Raw genomic sequence first — 22,596 nt, 5'->3', positions numbered from 1 at the left:
AGCCACTAAAACAAGCGCGTCTATACAACAAAAATGGATGAGAATTATAACTGCCTGCATGTGACATCCAGATACTTTTGGGCAAAGAAGCATTGTAACAGGAGAAAAATGTTAAGATCCATATATATTATTATGTCACCCAGATTTCTTTGTCCAAGAAAAATAATCTCCAACTGTCAAGAAAACGTGTTCCCCCAATACCAAATCAACAGGAGGCAGATTTTCGATGCAACTGACAGTTATCTGCAGAAGAAAAAAGGGAAAAAGAAAGAATTATAAGACGAATACTATAATTTTCAGTCGAACTTGTTTTGATAGGCACTCAAGGACATAAGCCTAGGAAGCACAAACAGACCTTCCCATTCCCAAGTTGGAACTCAGACTTCAAAATTGAATGATCCCTTGATAGCAAGTAAGTCTGCAGACCTTGGGCAAATTTTATATTTCCTGCAACCATTGAAAAAGATTGCCATAGAGGGAGCGGGGGAGGATGAGGAAAAGGAGAAAGAAAAAAATTCATTGGAGGAACAAAAATGTATAGGGATTCCAACCTGCATATAGTGTAAGAATGGCATCTAAATTGAACATCAATGTGGGTCTTGTCAAGGTGATGACAAAGGACATGCCAGAAATCCCATGGAAACTCTCCTCGCAAACATTGACCTGCAATTTCCATGTGAGAAACACAAATATATGAATTACACCATATGCTAAACCATTGTCCTAAGGCAAAATTGCATTTAAACTGACATCGTTCTGACACCCACTTATCTTTTTCATAACCATCCATGCATGGTATGCCATTCATGGAAAGATATTTATGCAATCCGAGGAATGGGGAAGAAGAAACAGAAGCCAAATATTGCTTATGCATCCAACTTTGACGTGTTATAGCAGATTTGCTTTAAGATTATATATTTCATATAAGTGAAACTTTTTATGAACATTGCAAGCATAAAATAATAAGAAAGAAAGATTATCAGGACTCTTCAAACTTACTGCCTGTGATGGCATCATGGCAGAACGAAGCAATTGTGAACCAATCGCATCCGCAATGTAGGAATCCTGCACATAAAATAAACAATTGAGCTATGAATGGAGGGTATCACATAAAGAGCGGTCAGCTTGTCAGGCACTTATTGACTTGTTACACGAATCACTGATTTATAAACTAACATGTAACAATTGCTTGCACTCTGAAAATATATAATTCAATTAGAGCAAAGAAACATGTAGATTCTCTTTCTCTAACATTTATACTCGGAAGAAAACACGGAAGGTGGCAAAGCCTGGAAGAAAGGAAGAAAATCCTGAAATAAGAGGAAAAAAAAAAAGGAGAATAGGTGGGGACAGAGTTTTCCTCCAACCCAAGTTGGAGGAAATTCCTATTTTGTAAAAATGACATATGTCACTTTTCATGTGAGAGACACGTGTTTTTTAATTAGCATGTGAGAAGCACATGCTTTTTAAATAAAATTTCTTTCAACCTTGTCCTTACAATTAAAAAAAGCTGTACTTCTCACATGTAGAGGATATATGCCATTTTTATAGAATAGGTTGGAGGAATTTCCTCCAACACAATTTGAAGGAAAACTCTGTCCAACAAGCGGAGGAGCTACGTAGACAAAAACTGACTCCTATATTATTGATGCAAACCATCAAAGAATTTAAAGAAAAAGATGATATAAAAATTTCAAAGTTCATGGCAACTAAAGACACGAGTTTACATTTGCACACTGGAATCTGACATGGCATACCCCGTCAAAGTGCAACTCAATCCTTTCTTCACAAATTCTAGAAACTCAATAAAAGATCGTATATCAAATTTAAACTACTGCGCAACTGCCACTAGAATTTTATAGGTAGGTCTAGAACATAAATTCTAAAGCAAAAATTATAAGAATGATCACCAATTGAATAGTCTCTCTAAATTCAAAGCATTTAATACAAAGAAAAAAGAAAACAAGAAAAGATCATATATCACTAAAGAATCAAGTACAAAAACTTTCTTGTATGAACAAAGATAATATTATTACTTATCAAAAAAAGATAATATTACCTGTGAATTCAAAACTCGTTCTGAGAGTGATTTATCTTCATCCAATGATTTGAAGTAAACCTCCACTATGTCAGTAGGTTCTAGGGCAGCTTTCTTCCGCAACTTCTGAATTCTATTCACAATCTACAATGGATGAATTTTAAAGAATCCATTCATCAGAAATGTTTATGTAATGCAATCAATTACATGCAACTTCAATGCACATAGCAACCGAGAAATATGTAAAGGGCCTCCACAACATAATCATAGTTCAAGGAGATTGCTAATCAAAGCATGGCATTATAAGTTAACAAACAAGTGCCAAAAATATAAAAATGAATTGAAATACTCGTTGTGCATGCATAACTGGTATCCTACAATACAAGAAGTGGATGGACTTTATATGATTAGAAATTTACAATGGATATAAAGTACATATAACCAGCATAATGGCATATAATTTACCTCTCGTGCAACACCAGCCTCAAACAATGAGTTATCTGCATGCAAATCCAAAATCACCAAAACATCACCTGCAACATAGCACATAGCACATGTAAAACACATAATTGTCACATGATAAATTATATTTGGATCTCATTTATAATCCCTACCATCTCCTGCTGCATCAATCTCCTTTTCCGTCATGCCATCAGGACGTTTGAAATCCCGAACAACCTGAAATTAAAAAATATGACAAAAATATTGGGTAGCACAATCTCAGCCCATCATTCAGGAAAAAAAAACCCTTGTAAATGAGCCACACCAATCCAAGGTGGTGGTCCATCCCCAACAAGAGGGACAAGAACAGCATTGTATCACAAATCAAAGTATCATCCACCTAGAAGTTACAAGAGTGACTAGGTACACCCAACTAGAACTTGTATATTTCTTAAACAATATGAAGTATCAAAAAAGTAAATTCAGGTGTAAAGATAACATTTCTACAGCTAAAATGAAGAGACAAGGTCAATACTTCATTAAGCTTCATGCCCAAAAATATATGGAAGTCAATGAACCTTCAAATTAAAATTTTACCAAAATTTTCTCCTTTACTCATCACTAAGAGCATTCTCAATAGCCTCACCATATTTTACTAGCCAAAAAAGCACATTTCTCTATTTTAGCTATTCACTTGTTTAAAGCACTCTCAACAGTCTCACCACTTTAGCTATCCACTTTCATTATTCTATTTAAATATTATTTTTCAAACCCAAAAGAAAATAAAAAAGGGAGGAGAAACTTAAAATTTTAATGGTTTTTTATTCTTTTGGCGAATGAACAGTGCTCACTATTGTTGTTGAGTACTGTTCACCCACCAAAAAATTTCTCACTAAATTGGTGAGGCTGCTGGAGACACATTTTGGACCATTTCAGCAAATTGGCTCACAAAAATAGCTAAAAAGCTATTTCTGTGAGTCTATGAGAATGCTCTAAAACGACTAAAAAATATAGAACTTCCAACAAATCTGTCAGATTGGGGGGATTCTTTCACATCCACAATGAAATTATTTCTACCTTTTATTCCAGTGTAAATCGAAGCTACAGGATGACCATGGTTGTCACTTTTCATGCCATTAGTCATTTTCCAAGGAACATATTATCATTTCCAAGGTGTTAAACATAAAGGTAATTTTGTTATTTTGACAGCGGTTCAACAGCATCAAAAATATCAATGCTGTCCCCAGGAAAATTGAATCTATTAACATGACCATGTCCATGTATTAATATGAATCTCAAACTAATTTTTGCGGATAAATTCAACAGGAGATTATTATAGTAAAAAGGACAAGCACCTTAATATCAGTCAGCTTCAAACAATGAGCAGCAATAGTAACTTCCCCAGCTTTCTCAAAAGCCAAAATTTTTTCCTGCGACATCGCTTTAACTTCCTTGGCAACGACTCCCATAGATTTTCCAAGCCGCTTACCTAACACACTAGAAGAAAACAATCGATTAACATCACAGAGAAGAATAGAAAAGTACTACACAGATTTTTTGAGGGTTAAAAAATTAACATACCTAAAATCAGGTTCAGCACGTAGAGATGAGTACTTCAAGGTATCATTGCATGGTACAAGAGAGCGTACATTGAGTTCCTCTAGCACATACTACAATGCAAATGGAATTAAATAAATCCAAAGGCAGCAATGGTTGTGGAAGTTAGGAGAAAGATGGGGGAAACATGGGAGAATGACGGGCATGAGCAAACACACCAGTAAGTAAAACTATACTCAAGTCTAGTATGATTAGAGAACTCCCCCTAGTCCCTCCTGATAGTTTTCTATAACCCCACCCTATACATCCCGTGAACCTCATTAGAACACCACCCACCCCACGCACTACCATATTTACAATTCACTACCACCCTCCGCAAGGCAGCTTCTCCAAACTTGTTCAGTTTGGCTCGTTGTAAGGATGCCTCTGTGGCAAACCATTTGATGCTTTCTATCAACTCTAATTAGTAGAATGTCAATTTTCTCAGAGCGGCTCATGAATGGGAGGTGAATCTCTTTACCTCATTCTTTAATTTGTTATAATCTATCAAATTGAGACAGGGTGGCAAAAACAAGCTTTGTTGGATACCTTCCAAGAAAGGGTTGTTCGATGTTCGATCTTACTATAATGTCCATTTGTTCCCCATGATGACACTCCTTTCCCTTGGATGAGTATTTGGTAGAGTAAAAATCCTTTGAGAGTGTTGTGCTTTGCTTGGTCGGCCGCCTTGGGAAAAATCCTAACCATGGATAAACTTAGAAAGCGCAACTCATTGTGGTTGCTTGGAACTGTATGTGTAAGCAAAGTGGGAAGTCAGTGGACCACTTCTTACTCCATTGTGAGATAGTTAGTGCCCTTTGGAATACAATTTTCAGCCTTGTAGCCTTGTAGGGTTGGCTTGGATTATGCCTATTTGGGTAGTAGACCTTTTCACTTGCTGGAAAGGGCAATGTGGTAGGGTTCGGAATACTGCTATGTGGAAGATAGTTCCATCATGTTTTATGTGGTGTTATTGGAGGGAAAGAAATGATTGAATGTTTGAGGACTATGAACGGACATTGGGGGAACAAAAGGAATTTTTCTTTAAAACTACTTATAACCGGACAACTATTTTGATGCAAATATTTATAGTTTTCATGTGTTTCTAGTGTTCTATTATATACATTGTGTACTTAGGTTGTGCCTTTTAAATTGTGTTTACTTATCAAGAAAAGAAAATAAAGGAAGAAAGACTCATAGAAAAAATAGCATTCATTAATAAAAGTAGATCAACTGGCTATAAAGACACCTGATTGACTCTAAAAGCATGAAAAAAATACAAGTATGATATAGATTGGTGTTATCCACATACCTCTCTTAACTTGCCACCGATGTCATCAAGAAAATCTGCATCAGGATGAACTACTACCATCTCCCTGCAGTTGCTCAGAAATGAATAAAAGAAAAGAAAAGAAAAAAATAGAGAAGGCAAACATGAGAACATAAACTCAAAGAAGAGCAGAAGTAACAAGTGACAAGCTTAACCTTAGTGGTGTTTTAAGAGGTTTGTTGTGTCGCTCACGAATGTTGCGAGCGAGATCAATGATAGTCATCATCCTTGCAACACTTTGTTCAATTCGTTCACCCCTCTGAGAAACAATTTTTTTTTTTTTTTGTTAAAGAAAAAAGGAATAGCAATTGGGTGGTTCCAGAACTTGCAAAAAGTCCACAAAAGTTCAACATCAGATTTAGCTTGAATCACTAACTAAATCTGTACAATTATCTCAAAAAAAGCTGAGCCATGTGCCAAACTAATTGATAAATTGGTGAGAATGTTGATGGCATGTCACCATGTGCCAATCTCATGCCTCCTTAAAGATTGTCCAGACAAAAGTTAAATCCATATTTTAAGTGGTGCTAAAACTTGTAAGACTCACCTAATCAATAATTAAGTTTCAATGGTACTAAAACTGTTTTGGGATAAAACTATATGTTTTTCACCATTTCAGTTTTGCACCAAGACCATGGGCTTCATGAATTCTCCAAGTCTTGTGGAATAAATTTCATATACCAATTTGAAGTGGTGGAATTATCAGAAGATTTCTTTTCTGCTTTTGATAGGGAAATACAATTCAGGCACTGATAGAATTGAACCCCGAACCTCATCTCCTCCTATTTATGGAGGCACGAGATGCCATTTGGTATAGCACAAAGTTGCCCATCCACCCCCACCCCCCCCCCCCCCCCTCTCTCTCTTTTCGGGTCCACAGCATGCCCACCAGAGAGAACATCAGTATAAGAACTTGGTCAAATCTAAGGTAGTAGGTAGTATAGAGTTCTCAATATACATGCATATTTTGTATTTAAAACACCGTATTATGGACATAGAAGAAAAATATTAGGATTGATTGGCAGATGAGAAAAATGCTTCAACTAGATGGTTCCTTTATTTAAGTGCATTTTAACTGCACAGGTTGATACTAGTTATGCTAGTAATTCCAATAAAATAATATGACATGTATTGAACTTTGTCCATATAAAAAGAAATTCATACTAATCATAACTGGACCGCGCTAACTCTGTAATTTTCAGTGATACAATCATACTTGCACAGTGGGCATCCAAATTGACCTTAATGTCATGGCTTGAATAACCAAAAAAAAATTCAGAAATAAAAAATCAGTTAGATAAGACCTGCGCATATGTGGCTTAACCACAATCATTTTTTTGATAAGTAAAATTAATGAATAGAGGCAATAAAATAAAAAGAACAAAAGTAAGAGAAGGAAATCGCTCAAATGAATATCATCCATACCTTTCCTTCTTCTTGAGGAAACTTGCAATAATGAATACTTTCCTCTGATCCATTGGAAACTTTTCGAAGATTTTGATATAGAACTTCAGTGAAAAATGGTGTGAATGGTGCCATTACTTTACATGACACTAGAAGGACCTGAAAAAGACAAAGAAAAACCCAAAACATAAGATAAGTGAATGTTATGATGGGCATCTCAATAGCTGAGAATTAGCACGTCTGAGCAAAAAATGAATAATAACCAAGCTATGCAAAAACAAAAGATTCAATAATGTGATGTAAGAAAACCCAAAGAGAGAATGCTTACAAACAACTAACACAGTGGTAGAAAATCGTAGGCAATTGCTCCCACATCACAAGTATCAGTTAACATAGGCAAATAGGGAGTAACACTATAGTCTAGATACAAGCCCATTCCAAATCATGTTCTCCAATAAGTAAATCATAATCAGGACAACACCCAATACAAAGTTCGCATTATCTAGGTAAGGCATCATTTCAGCTCATAAATATTTTTTTGATAAGTAAATGAGAATAAATATTTCAGCTCATAAATATTACTCTTGTAAATGAGAATAAATTGTTAAGTGATATTAAAAGGTTAAAGTAAAAATAAAACAAAAGGTAAGTTGTAAGCAAAATTTGAATTCAAGTCTAGTACTCATGGCAGAGACACCAACCAAGTGCCAAAATTTTCTTCTTTAACCCTAGGTGAGCTCAGATATTATTGCCGTACGAAAAGCCTTGAACAGCTTTTCAATCCAGAAAAGAACAGGATTCCGATGAGCTTTCTTTCTTTGAATGACTTTGCAATCACAAAAAAATTAGATATCATTACTCAGATTTTGAACAGAATGAATTCATGTAAAATATCTGATGCATGGCCCAATTCTTATTTTGACTGGTATATAATTTCCACAAATTCAATTTTTTTTACTAAACAAAGAGAAAAATCATGTTTGTACTACACCATCCACAGGGTGTCCAAGCAATCAATTGCCATACTAATCTAATAAGAGTAGTTGTGCAAGACAAATAAAATTAGACATGCACAGGGAGCTAATGGAAATTCCTAGTAACAAGGACTCCACCAACCAAAATCAGAAACCAACAAACACTAAAAGGACTACAAATTATAATAAATCCACAGAAAATTGCCCTAATAGTAAGACAACACTATTAATCATATCATAGCATGCACAATCAAAAAATGCCATAACACAAGATAGATGTTACTTCCATCATACATTATAAAGAGTTGAGAGTGCTATCCTACAGTCCTCTTCTCCAGTACGACCTTTAAGTCTCTTACGGTTGAACCGTACATATATATTTGTAAGGTTGTCAAGAAACTTCAAGAGATATGGAACCACCTATAAAGGAAATTGAGCCATGAGCCGTTAATAGTGAAATTGGAAACAATATACATAAAATTGCAGCAGGGGGGGAGAGCATATGGGATGGGGAAGCATTGAACAATGTCAGAACCAATACATATATTTAAATCTGTGCAGGCTTTAAAAATCAATGCAAAGCTATTTCAGTTCGTTAAGCTGGCAGAATATTTATAATGTATACTAACAGTAATCTAAGCACAACCCAAGCTCAAATAAAACCCCGAGCTACATCTAACATACTAGAATGGGTATTTGTAAGTTAAGCTTAGTAGGCAAAAGATGGCATGAATATGTTGCATAAAACAATAAACAATGCTTTAAAAACAACTAAAACAAACAAAAATAAGCACAAACAAAGATATGTGTTTGTGTGTATACTTAGATAGTAGGTATGTATTTATATTGATTCAGCATCATATATTGTCAAAATATGGGAATCTTCAGTGCACCACAAGCCAACTTTAGAATCAAAACCAGTATGATACAAATCATCCCGCTCAAAAAGAATTATAACATCCAGCGACTTTTAGCTACTTCAAAATTTTCACACAAAAAATGTTCAACAAGGGTAAAATTACTTTGAGGGTAACCACTATGATTTTGGTCAAAGCAGCTTCACTTTACAAGATTATTCAAATAAATCAAACCATTATTTTAGAGTTGAGCATAGAAAGTCTACAAGATAATCCTATATCCTTTCTTGAAGTACTTGATAAATTTGCAAAACCATTTAAACTATTGATAATGTTACTCTCATTGCTGATTCTTGAAATTGTTTTGTTCATGCATTTGAAATACAGAAATAAATTTATATTTTTGTATAGTGCTTTATCAAGTTTATTCCTATAAAATAAAATGTTCTTTCAGAACCTAAAACACCAAAAGAAAGTAGAAGTTCTTTTGACGATAGTCTCAGCTTATTCTCTTATCATATATTGATCTTAAGCAGCATTTCTCCAGTAATTTATTGTGTCCTATGTACAATAATCCCCTTAATCTTAATAGCACAACAAATGAATACATTCAATGGTTTCTGGCGATCTAAATTTTGAATTTTTTTGCCAAGAGCTAAGTATCCACTGAAAGACAATGGAAGACAGCTAACCGTGTAAAGGCGATAACCATCCATCTCTTGGCGGACAAAATAAACAAGACTCTGTGTGGCTGAGTTGATCCACTGGTCAAGCACATTAGATGAATTTTGAAGAGTGGCTTGATCAATGGGGATGAATGATGCAAGCCCCTCAACCTCAAGCCTCTTTGCATTCTGAACAAGGAACCTATATGCATTGTACCAGGGAAGAAAAACATCCCTGACCTGGGAAGAAATTAAAACAGTAGAAAGAGAGAGGTGGATAAATTAGAGTATAACTAGATTTAAAGGTATTAGATATCAGTAAAGCTGACTACGACTGAAGTCAAACGCTTTAATGCAAACGCTAAAATTCAACAATAAATACACAATACTCACAACACCATGAACTCCTTCCTTTTTAAAACGTAAGGGCTCAGCACGCACCACTGGAGAGTTTATCAGGTACAATCGCAATGCATCCTGCAAGTAGGCAACAGTACATACACCAAACTATGAGTAAGCAGTTGAACTATTTGAAGAACAAATTAGGACAAGCAAATTGATTTAACACAATAACACAAGAGAAAAGGACAACTCATAAAAGGATTTAGTAAAAATAACTTACAGCCCCATAATTATCAATGACTTCCAATGGCGAAGGATAGTTTTTCAGACTTTTACTCATCTTCTTTCCATCCTCTGCCAGGACAAGTCCATTGCAAATGAGATTCCTAAATGCAGGTTTCCCAAATAATGCAGTAGACAACACCATAAGTGTATAGAACCTGCAGATTGAAAAAGTGAAGGATCAGGCACAGTAGAAATAAGTTCTGCCTAGGAAGTAGAAATTTTTTATTTTATTTTGATAAGTAATCAAGATATCATTATCAGTATAAAGCGCTCTCAGGCATGCATGATGCATACAAGAGAAAACACCTAGCTAGGAGGAAAAAAAATATGATAACTAAGCACCAAAGGAGAAACAAGTGCCGTTATCCAAAGATACCACAAAAGGCACGAAGGCATGAAGGCATCATCTTCTACACAGTAACACTCCAAGTGCTCCTCACAATAGAGAATAAGATGGTGCACGGACTCCTCATTTTATTTACACAAACAGCACCTATTGACCATAATGACATGTCGCTTCCTATGATTGTACTTGATAAGGATCCTTCTTAGGGCTGCTGACCAAGCAAAAAAGGTTGTCCTCAAAGAAACCTTAGTCCGCCAAACACTCTTCCAAGGGGAAACAAAAAAGCTATCATTACAAACCAAGACACCATAGAAGGATCTAACATTGAACGACCTCTTTTGGAGGGGGCCCACCAAATTATCTTCACCTTCCCATCTCACTTTAATTGAGTACAACACCCAGAAGAACGAGGTAATTACATTCACCACCCAATCATGGGCCGCTCTAGCAAAACTTGTGTTTCACTAATTGGAGCCACTAGAAAGCTTTAGTTGAGCCACTATGGAAGAATCATTCGTGCAAGTAATATCATATAAACATTGAAAGGCTTCCTTTAGGGCCATATTTTCACACCACAGATCATGCCAAAATCTAACCTTAGAATCATCTTCCACATCAAACGGTATGACTTGAAAACTTTTCCCAATCCCTCCTAATATTCTTCCATAGCCCCACCCCATAAACTCCGAGAGTCTCATTCGAACACTACCCACCCCACGAACTACCAAATTTAAAGTCTACCACAAATCTCCACCAAGCCTCTCTTATGCACATGACACCATAGCCATTACCTAAGAGAGCACGATTTAACATCAAGAAGTTTCGAACCCTCAACCCTCCTTCAGAGATCGGAGAACATACCATGGACCAGCTTATCAAGTGATACTTGAATTCTTTGCCTAGCACACCCCATAAGAAATCTCATTGAAGCTTTCTCAATACGGTTTGCAACACCCGCAGGGAAAGGGAAGAGGGACATGAAATACAAAAGCAAATTAGAAAGTGTGCTCTTAATAAGGGTAACCCTACCACCCTTAGACAAATATATCACTTTCCAACTAGAGCAGTAGAGATATTAAGTAATCAATATCATAAGAAGACAAACACACCCATTAGACATGGAAGGATGATATTATCATTTTGTTTAAATAAGTGGGATGATTCACACTTGAAATGGTATAATGTTTACCATCCCTGCTATTATTAACACATGGTATTTAGAAATAATCAACTACTACCATGAGATCAAGGATTCACATAATTCTTGAATATGGGAAGTATCATAAATAGACACATCTAAAAAGCAAGAAACCAACCATCCCCGAGTTTGATCCAGCCCTTCAGCCACAAAATGCCCCGGAAAGTTTTTCTCAAAAAGTTCAACATTCTCAAAAGGATAATGGATGTAAGCATAAGGCATGGACCCACTCTCAAACCAACAATCAAACACCTGAAAAGATAAAGAACAAATTATCATTAAAACCATGTAGCAAACTAGTGGTGCGGTTAAACATCATCTACACAGATACACAAGAAAGTAAACATGCATAAGTTGTTTCTTCGCTTGTTTTTATTTTTTTTTTGTTCAGGCACACGAAAAAACCTTTAATAGAATTTCAAGTCAACCTCAATACCATGGGAGAAATATACAATGAGACACAAACTATAGAGCTAAAAGCATATAGTTGTTCCCTGATAGTTGAGAAGCCTATGTTTTTCCATTCCTCCTAAATGAGGACCACAACCGGCCAAAGAGGAGTAGCTAATAGGCTGCTGGAAGGCACAACAAGATGGCCCTCAAGGCAACACAAATGAGACCATTATCTTACAAAATTAAAACAATTATGTCAGAACAAAATTACAAAATTAAAACAAATGAGACCATTATCTTTCAACATAGCCACAAAGTCATGAAAAATTCCCAAATGTATAGACAATGGACATGCTATAAATGTATCAATTTCAATTCAAAATCAAAATCAAGTATCACTTATCAAAAAAAAATCAACTCAAAATCAATTACATTTGATTATTATTGATTTTGAATGAGCATATATGAGCTTGGAACCAAAACAATGTTATGTGATAATCTAAAATGGAATTCCATAGTGAAAAAAACAGCAGAGCCCAATAATGCAAGTCCAGGCACTCTGCTGAATAGCCCTGATTCAGAAATCTTACATCATCTACACGTCGAAGCACACCAAATTCAGGACCACGACTAGATGGAATGGTGAAATGATCAATCTTGTGACGGTGCAGGTCATCCACCTGCAGAAAGCAGTAATACTGAGATAAGCAAAAATCCATGATTCCAAAATATTTTCCAGAATAGCAGAGAAATAAAATTAAAAAACAAATTGGAATTGAAGCATAGCAATGCACAAGACAGAACAGTTTCTTTTGATTTTTTTTTTTTTTTTTCATTTCTTATTTATTTACTTATTTTCACAGGAAGTACACAATAGATTACCCGACAAGAGAGAAGGCGAAGGAGAAGAGAAAAGAAGATATAGAATTTGCAACAGGAAATACTAGAAAGAATAAAGACATGGTGCGATGCAAATTGGACAGCAAAAGAAAAACCAAACAGATCATGATCCTATGCAAAAGTGTGTTGCTTCTTGGTATATAACCAATAAAATCCAAAAAAGTCCTTATCAACAACCAACACTTCTCTGCTACTGTATTTACCAAAAAAGTAAAACCTGCCCCAACCACCTCAAAAAATGAGAGAGAGAGAGAGAGAGAGAGAGAGAGAAGCAAGAAAAAACACACCTAAGGAAGACCATTTTTTTTATGAAAAATAATTTATTGACAGAAAAGGCAAAGCCCCAGCACACAAAATATATAAGAGGCAAACACTCTACAAGCGCCTAAAATCTAAAAATGAAATAACATCTAACAGACAGGAAGACAAGAAATTAGGGAAAAAGATTACAGCTCAATCCAAGAGAGATCTCAAAAAATGAGGGTTTTAAACAAAGCAAGTTGGATTCGCAATCTTCAAAGAAGAGCTGATTCCTTTCTCCAAATACTCCACACAAAGAACCCAGGAATAACATTATATATAGCCTCTTTAAAATAACCCCTCCCTTGAGTCTTCCAACAATGAAGCATCTAGGATGTTACTCAGCATAGCCCACAAAACTCTGAACATGTTGAGAACCAAGTGCAAAAGATCACTAGTGTACTCAAATTGAAGGAGAAGATTATTAACGGCCTCTAGGCAACACCAGTTTACAAGAATGAAACCCCGCCTTCTAAGATTATCGATTGTGAGGATTTTACCCAAAACTATCATCCATGTAAAGAAAGCCATGAGGGTTGGGGCCTTAACCTTCCAAACACTTTTTTAGGGGAACACGCAAGCTCTTCAGACTGAAAATATTGACAACCACCCAGGCAACACACTCCAGGGGCCCAACTTAGGAAGACCATTGAAACACCCAATTCTCTAACAAACCAACTCTATCCTTGCATCTCCCCCCTAGCATCTGGTAAATAGATTAATCTCATAATCCGAACTCTTCATAAGCCTCCAGCCCAATTGATCATGGCATATCTGATATCTCAGCTTTTTTCTTTTTTCTTTCTTTTTTTGGGTGGAGTGGGGGTGGAGGGTATCAAACTTCCGTATTACTAGACATAAAGGTAAACCATGATACAAGCATCCCTTTTTAAAGAAAAGTACCTTGATCTCTTTCGAAGAAGAGTAGTTCATTGATGCAAGTATCACTTTGTAGGAGAGAAGTTGATAAAAAGGAACAATTAAACTAGCAAGATAAGGCTCTATAAATACAACCCCACCGCCCCCCCCCCCCCAAAAAAAAAAAAAAGAAAAAAGAAAAGAAGCAAATTGAAATAAAATCCCTTGTTTTCCCTAATTCACTTCCAACAACAACCCTCCATATCATCGTGCTGCACAAAATTACCATCTTTTTTCAGATAGTAATTAAGATGAACTTGAAGACTCAACTTATCTAACAAAGCTGTGTAGTGAAAGAGTCGATTCATATTGATTAAGATTGGATGCATTAATTTATGTAGATAACCAAATTAATCTACCATGAGAAAGAAAAGAGAGTGATACAAAAATAATGAATGAGAGAGAGAGAGAGAGATCAAACCTTAACGCCAGAAAGCTTTTCAAGTTTCTCAATGGAATCCATGACTAGTACTTCCTCACCATCCTCACTAATCCATATTGGAAGAGGAGTGCCCCAAAATCTACTTCGACTAATAGCCCAGTCTCTTGCATTTTCCAGCCAATTGTGGAAGCGTTTTTCCTTTAGAATGACAAAAGAGTAAATAAAAGAGGTTTCAAACAACTAAAAATCGTACAACAACTGGATTTCCTGAGGACACTTAAGCCTATTATCCACAACATTAATGAAAGTGAAACTAAAACACATTTTACTCATTACTAATATAGAATTCCCATTACCCAAAAAATAATTAAAAGTTCAAGAAAATAGAAATTCACCGCAAGAAGCATCAGCTTTTCCTAAAAAAAATTTAATGTTCTCCAATTCTAACTAGTAAGAATTTGGATACATGAGTGCCTTTAATTTATTCATCACGAAAGAAGGAAACGCTAACACTGAAATGGTCAAGATATCAGTAAAAAAAATGGATATATTGCTTCCCAATGTATTACAGGCCACGTCATAATCTGAAGACATGTCTACTAGGTGCCCAAGAGTATTGGGAAGGGATTGGATGCATTTAAGTAATAGACACATATCATGGAATAACCAATATGTAATATTACGAATCGCTCCATGATTCATGACTTTTCAAGGCGAAGCAAGTAGATCAGCTTCTTCTTTTTCTTTTTTTGGAGGGGGGGTAATAATTTTTTTTATAACTAAACGCAATTTATTAAAAGGCACAAGAGGCGTAACCCAAATATACAAGAGAAACACCTAGTTAAAAGAAGAAAATGATCAAGAAAAACGTGAAAGTTAGAAATATTTAAGTCAAACGAAGCTCTCTAGTGGTAAAGAGTCTTGAAAAAAAATCATTTAATTCCACCACCATCTTCAAAACTTCAATCATTTCTATCCCCCCAAATATACTACATTAAGGCAAGACGGAACCATCTTCCACATGACAGCATTCCAAAGCCTACCAGAATGCCATTTCCAGCCAGTGAAAAGGTATACCACTTGACTAGGCATAAAAGTGAGATCTGCTAAATAGATATCAAAGATGAACCTTCAGAATTTTTGGGATATACAACCGATAATATCCTTATTCTGTCCAAATATCAATTCCATATTGCATGAAACTTTTCGTGTAAATAGTGGAGAAGGCATACAGTGATGCTCTACCTCCTAGGAAAACTTTTTTTTTTTTGATAAGTACCTCCTAGGAAAACTTTATCACAAACATAGAAGAAATCTACCCTCACATATAGCTTTACCCTAATATGAAGTCACCAGCGTTGTCAGCAAGGAGATATCTTTATTACCTTCACAAAATCAGGAACCCAGTAAGTCTGCCTGTTGTTTTCTAACAATTGCTCTTTCAACTCTTCTACTTTAACGAACCTGGACAAACATGGTATAGCTCAATTAGGAAGAACGCAACCATTTAAAACACACACAACATAAAAAATAATAAATAATAAATGGAAAATTAGAGACATCATATTAGGTATTACTAACTTAAAAGTAACAGGTAGTGAGCCTGTACAATTTCCAACCACTCCCTAAGATTATCTTGAAAACACTGCTCCCCCTTAGTAGAAGGGAAACAGGAGAAATAGCATCACAATGCATCCCAAGAAGATGGTAAATAGCAACATCAACAGCAGCCCCACACTCCCCATATATACATTGAATTACAAAGCAAAATTGAGTTGCACATCCCTGCCCAGAATATGCTAATCCCTCATCGGCTTTTTTGTCTTCCATTCACAACACATAATTGTCCATATAACTTTAGTGAACATGTAGCAAACATCCACCCCAAATTTATTATTTATGATTGTTTTAGTCACAATAGGTTATCTCCTTTCTAAATGCTTTCATGATTTTTAAAGTGCAAGTATTAACATCCCTCATGAATGAAGCTTCTTCCTTTAAGGCTTAGCTGCTGGGAGGATTAAACACCGCCTACCGTGAAACCAAGTTTTAATAACCAATTACAAGTAAAAGCTTAAGATAAATTAGAGAATATAGTGACTTGTTTATTTATTTAGTCTAACATTTTGTTTTTATTGACTTGAAGTATGCTTGGTTTAAAATCAGTTTGAACACTTCTAAGAAAATGCATATAAATGTCCCATCCAACATTTCTTTGTTTTATACATTTTGTTGTATGGTTTTCACTTGGTCAACAAAGCAGGCATAGGTTGGTGGTGTCAGCGGACACACAGAAGGAATGGAGCACCAGCATGCAGGTGTGCAAATGATTACCTGCATGAAGGTAAGAAAGAATGTTGCAGGTCTACGGGATGTAGAAGAAAGACTGAATTTATAGCCGAAGCATCCAAAAAACTATACTGCAGTCTATAGTGGCCAATGAGTACAGGTAAATAACATCCTAACATCCAAAGTTGTTTTGAGATTGAGTACCCTGATCCCACTACAAATGGGAACAAGATATAAAATGAAAATTCAGCACAGTATGTTGCATATAAGACTAAAACATAACAATTTTGATGAATCAAACATTTCAGTTCAATGAAAATTGGGTCACAGCTTCAATATAACTGCAGATAAGGTAAAAGAAAAGATTGGTAAATATGCACTTACCAGCTTGGAACAGCTCGATAAATAAGAGGAGTTTTGGATCTCGGGCAAAAGGGATAAGAATGCGTAAAGGTCCCAGACTTAACAAGGCGGCCTTTTGCCTGAGCAAACAAAAGGAATCACAACAGAGAAAGCATGTAAAAATGAAACAGTGGGCATAAAATTTTACATCCCACCCAGGATATAACTTTTGATTTCAAACTTTTCTTTTAACATTAGTTAACAATGATACCGGAATAGAATGATGAAACTTTGTTCTTTGATGTCAAATATAGGTTTTAGGATATGATAGAAATAAACCAATCTGTACAGCTGCAAGACATTTATTAAATATTATAACGAAACAACCACTAACTATAGTTTCAGATTAACTACCCTCACCAATATGATCATTGTCAGTGCATAAGCACTCCCATAATGAAGTTCATATAAATCATACCTTAATTGCTTCAATAATGTTCTTATCTGCATCCTTGACATACTGCCCACTGAAGTCGGTAATTTTTGCAGTAAAGCAGCCATCATCATCAACTGCTACAATCAAGTTTTCTCCCTACAAGACAACAAACAAAGGAAAACATGAAGTAACTGGAGGCAAGGTAGGACAATATATACATGTACATGTGTGCCAAATTCTCCACGGACATAAACGTCAATAAAACCTTCCAAAAACAATTGTATGAAACAGTGCAAATCATAGAGCACCAGAATCTCAGTTGTAACACATTGGGGGAAGTGGCAACTTTTCAAAAACTGAACATAAATCAACATAAGTGCCTAGTCAACTGAAGACTCCATCATTAAAGCTTAGGATTAGCAGCAAATCTATGCTGATGCAAACACCACAGATGGAAACTATCTGGACAAGAGAACATGTAACATAAACCTCTCGACTTGCAATCCATTCTAGTTTTTTTTTTTAATATAACGAGGAACCCCTCCAAGGCAGGGCCACTTCTTGCACCCACCCCTGTTGGTAAACCTTGGACCAATGTAAAGCACTCCCTCCACACGAATCGAGTAATACTCTGGCTTCGCCGGCGAGCAGGCCCCAAGGAATTGTTTGCACCCAAGGGGATTCGAACCTTGGACCTCATGGACTACCACAAAAACCAAGACTCTTACCACTTGAGTCAACCCCTTGGGGTTTGCAATCCATTCTAGTTAAAGACCTATATAAAAAGAAATCAGCCAAAAAAGTGGCCAGCACAGAGAAGAACAAACAAAAAAAGATGGCCAGAAAACTGATTAAGTAGTAATTGAGTATTGTTTAATATCATCATCATAGTTTCCAAGTTGATTTTTTAAAAACGCTTTGATTATAAAAACACCAAGGTTAGTGCAAATCCCCTCTCACTGTTGAGTATTGTTATAAATCACAATCATAGAATTTTTAAAAGGCTATATCTATAAAAGGTCAAGGTTAAACTCTCTCTCACTCTCAACACACACACTCTCTCTCTTGCACAATACACACCCACACAGTAGAGATCTCTCCAACTACCATTTCTTCCCCTCATACTATATTGTTTCTTCAATGTGATAGATTTAAGCCAAAAAAAAAAAAAAAGGATAAAAAAACACAACCACGATCTATTTAAGTCTACCCATAGCTAACCAAATCTGAAGTGGAGGAGGCAGGAAGGTAGAGGATAGGGAACAAATCCAATACATCAATTTGTTAAAACGTGTCTTATGTCCTAAAAGCAAAAACATTAATTGGAGAATTCAAAACACTCCTAAAAACACAAAAATAGTTTTCACCTTTATATCACATCATAACATTTTTTCAAACTAAAAACAAAAACTGTCTTCTAAAACACATTAACAAACAGAGCCAATATGTTTTAAGGACACATCTAGACAACAAGTGGATGAATAGGAAATATAGATTAATAGAATGCAAAAGGAAAATGGTTAACAAAATAGTATGCAAGCAGAAATTAGAGATACACAATCAAACCCACAAAAAGGACAGGAACTACAGTAAAAGAATAATATATTTTCAACATAGAGATTGAACCAGAAATGTGATAACACCAAGCTTCAAGGCCTTATTTTGTACCATGTCAAAGTCAGAACTACATGGAACAGAAACAAGCTCATCCGACTGTACTAAATCACAAGATAAAAAACACAGTTTGCTGCATCAAAAAGAAAAACCTTGCTTATCACTTGATTTTCACTGCAAACACGATAATCATCTTCACCAAATGCGGGCGCACAATGCACTATTCCAGTACCACTGTCATCGGTAACATAGTTGTCGGCAACAACTCTAAATGCAGAGTCAGAGAACTCCACAAAATAATCAAACAATGGTTCATATCTGCAGTACACATTCTTAGAGATTCAGTAACCCTTCAAAAGCCCTCAATGAAATCATATTTTACTAAAAAATAATTCCCAAAAACAGCAGTAATCATCTGGAAACTGATAGTAATTGTGAATAAAAAGTAACAGTAGTGCTCACTTCATTCCCACCAGAGAAGCCCCTGAGATTTTCTCCAACAGTTCATAAGAATCCACCACATCTCCGGTTTTACCACTTGAGGATCCCTTGGTCTTTGGATTTGATTGTTTTGAGTCATTAACAGATCCATTTGCCACATTTGGTTTCGGTTTCTCACTAGGAAGAGCTGACAAACGAGATTCGGTAACCACATACACTTTTCCAGAGTACTTGTTGCGAACCTGGTATTCTTTCTCACCTCAAATTAGATACCATATTAATATATAACAAAACCAATCTCCCAATGAATATAAGCTAAATAAAAAATTAATGACATGAAACAGAGAAAACATGGCAACCATTACACACCAACAATCTTAATTACAACCAAAAAGAAGACATGCAAAACTGTGCCTAAAAAAGGGTTATTGAAATCTTTAAATGCATTAAATATAATCAATAAACATACTACTCTAAGATTTGTTCATTATAGTTTAAATGATATTGAAACCATCCATTAACTTGATAAACACCATATTTCTAAGATTAAAAAAAAAAAAAAACAGATAAATAAGCCTGAGGCCTTAAGCCATGGGCCTCCAACAATCCGAATTCATTCGGAAAAGCTTCAAACAGCTATCTTTCAATCCCAGACCAAACCAACAAGAAATGCAGTGAAAAACTGAGTGTCATTCAACTATTACAAGTTTTTTTTTTTAAACCGAAACAATAACAACCAGTATAATGACTTCATTCTTAAGGTTGTATTTAGCAAAAATTATATTATAATGCTCAATCTAGTTGTGTGAACAGTTTATCGCAGAATCCAACATACAGGTTGACAAAACATGCTAAACTGACCTTCACATAGACAAAATTTGCATTGACACAAAGGGCAAGATTACTAGGAAGGGTCCATGGAGTCGTTGTCCAAGCCACAAAGGATGCCTTATGTGGATCGCCAATTATTGGAAAAGCCAGCATAATTTCAGGGTCAGGCACATCCTGTGTCACTCAAGGAAAGTTAGATATAGCTGCAATTCTCAGAAATCGAGATTGTACGAATAACAGAAAAAATGGCCATAACAATCAGACTTTAAAACCCAAATTGTAGTTCAACTGCAACCGTCGTCAGATCCCCCATTTCACCAAATTGACTGGTTGGCCATGGCCATCAATCACGGAACAAAATATATAGACGAAATGTACATAATAACTGTTTAACAACCCACATCCAAATATGAATGGTAAACAGAGGTTTCAGATCACAAACCCGATATTCCTGACCAGCTTCAAAATTAGATAGAGGTGTCTTGCAACCAGTGCTGTATGGCATGACCTGCCAAAAAATAACAAAAATATAAAGGCATAAATTTAACCCACTTTCAAATTTTAAAACCCATCCAGAAAATCATAACCCACTTGTGGTCAAACACCAGAGAAAAAAAAAAAAAAAAAAAAAAAAAGTTCTACTAAAAAAGATCTCTTAAAGCCTCAGAAAATGTAAGAATACATGAGAAACATAATGATCTCTTATTTAGATGCATTTGAGTTAAATACATAGCTGACTCAAAGCAAAACGGCAAAGAATGAAAGAAAAAACTTCGACTTCTTCTCGGCAACCACTAGAACATAAAGAAGTATATACATTATCACCTTCACTAGAATCACTACCCAATCTATTAACCATACTCCTTCATTAGAAGTAAATACTCAACAAACAGATAGACACTTCATAACCAATTCCCAAAAATGAATACAGCACAAGATACTCCAAACTGACCTTGAAACCCTTATACACAAGACCCTTGTTGTAGAGCTGCGCAAATACCCACCACACACTCTCCATGAATTTCAAGTCCATCGTCTTGTAATCATTCTTGAAATCAATCCATCGCCCCGTCCGCCACACAATCGTCTCCCACTCCTCCACATACCTATCAAACAAGAAGCAATAATGAATAACGAAATGAGCGATACCAATTCAAATTCCTGAATCCAAAAACTAAGAAACGAAAATCAAAAACCTTCCTCACCTCGTGACAATGCTCCTGCACTCCTCGTTGTACTTATCGATCCCCAAGTTCAAGACGTCCTCGCGCTTCTTGATGTTGAGGCGGCGGTCGATCTCGTTCTCGACGGGCAGGCCGTGGCAGTCCCAGCCGAAGCGGCGAGTGACGTGATAGCCGTTCATTGACTGGTATCGGGTGACAATGTCCTTTATGGTGCCGGCGAGGATGTGGCCGTAGTGCGGGAGCCCCGTGGCGAAAGGAGGCCCGTCATAGAAAATGTACTCGGGCTGGTCCTTGGTGCGCTCCAGCTGGGTCTCGAAGGCCTTTATCTCCGTCCACAGCTCGAGGATCTTCTCCTCGTATTTGGGGAAGGAGAAGTCCTTCCCTTCGCACACTTCATCCATGGCGGAAGTGGAGAGAGACAGAGAGTCAGAGAGAATCAGGGTTTTGGAAGTTCAACGCAATCGACTGCGGACGTGGTTTGTAACTTTTGTGTAATATCAGAATATGTGAAGATGGGAAAGAGACGGGTCGGGTCTATGAGACGGAGCGATGGTGGTCCGAATTTTTTTTTTTTTTTTTTTTTTTTTATAAAAAAATTCCAATCTGAATTATTATTCTTAGTTTATTATTTTAAAATTAAATAAAATTTACATACGACTATTAAGTATTTATTATTTTCTATATTTATCACCCTAAAATAAATAAAATCACATATCAAAATGATGTCGATTTTAATATAAGCTTCATGCTGTTGTAGCTTAGCTCGGCTCTGAATTAACAGTTAAAGAGGAATTGTGTCACCCATACTCAGCACCTCTTCATGGTATCAATGTGAAATTGTTTTTCTAGGCCTTTTCGGTTTTGATTTTGAGCAATCATCATTCCAACTTTCATTTCACTTATTTGAATGCTTGTAATTCAATTGGATAAATGAATCGGAAGGGGAAGTTCTGAAGTTCAAACCCATGTTTGGTTTTGGTTTGTCATTCCATTGTAGGCCTTGGTCCTAGTATAAAAAATGATGGACTTAATAGGCAAACAATTAGAGAAAAAATAAATGTCCGCTTGTAGGCAAAGACGAGCGTCGAGC

The 22,596-nt window shown here is 36.0% G+C and overlaps 1 protein-coding gene across 1 annotated transcript; it reads right to left on the bottom strand.

The window, feature by feature from the left end:
* Positions 1–107: 107 nt before the first annotated feature.
* On the bottom strand, positions 108–21,988 carry LOC132161695 (tRNA synthetase class I (I, L, M and V) family protein). The gene is made up of 28 exons (XM_059571875.2): positions 21,528–21,988; positions 21,275–21,428; positions 20,765–20,830; positions 20,353–20,496; positions 19,513–19,733; positions 19,203–19,368; positions 17,479–17,592; positions 17,043–17,140; positions 15,755–15,833; positions 14,409–14,567; positions 12,460–12,549; positions 11,595–11,728; positions 9,928–10,087; positions 9,699–9,782; positions 9,333–9,545; positions 8,078–8,203; positions 6,831–6,968; positions 5,561–5,664; positions 5,388–5,451; positions 4,061–4,149; positions 3,835–3,976; positions 2,653–2,716; positions 2,504–2,571; positions 2,060–2,182; positions 1,000–1,065; positions 552–663; positions 356–447; positions 108–243 (listed from the first exon to the last, which is right to left on the bottom strand). Exons 1-28 carry the CDS (start codon positions 21,905–21,907, stop codon positions 136–138), a joined length of 3,558 nt encoding a protein of 1,185 aa, XP_059427858.1. The 5' UTR covers positions 21,908–21,988; the 3' UTR covers positions 108–135.
* Between the last annotated feature and the right edge of the window lie 608 nt (positions 21,989–22,596).

This window comes from Corylus avellana, chromosome 2, assembly GCF_965113065.1.
Source record: "Corylus avellana chromosome 2, dhCorAvel1.hap1.2, whole genome shotgun sequence".
NCBI lineage: Eukaryota > Viridiplantae > Streptophyta > Magnoliopsida > Fagales > Betulaceae > Corylus > Corylus avellana.
Note: the sequence above shows the minus strand (reverse complement) of the source record. Positions and strands in the feature narration are given on the sequence as shown.

What these genes read in the sequence shown, in the direction of transcription:
- LOC132161695 (XM_059571875.2), bottom strand. Translation starts at nt 21,907, where the DNA reads ATGGATGAAGTGTGCGAAGGGAAGGACTTCTCCTTCCCCAAATACGAG. An exon ending in AAAAGCTTTCTGGCGTTAAG is followed by an intron (nt 12,550 to 14,408) that starts GTTTGATCTCTC and finishes TGCTTTCTGCAG; the next exon opens with GTGGATGACCTGCACCGTCA. An exon ending in CTGGATCAAACTCGGGGATG is followed by an intron (nt 10,088 to 11,594) that starts GTTGGTTTCTTG and finishes TTCAATCTGCAG; the next exon opens with GTTCTATACACTTATGGTGT.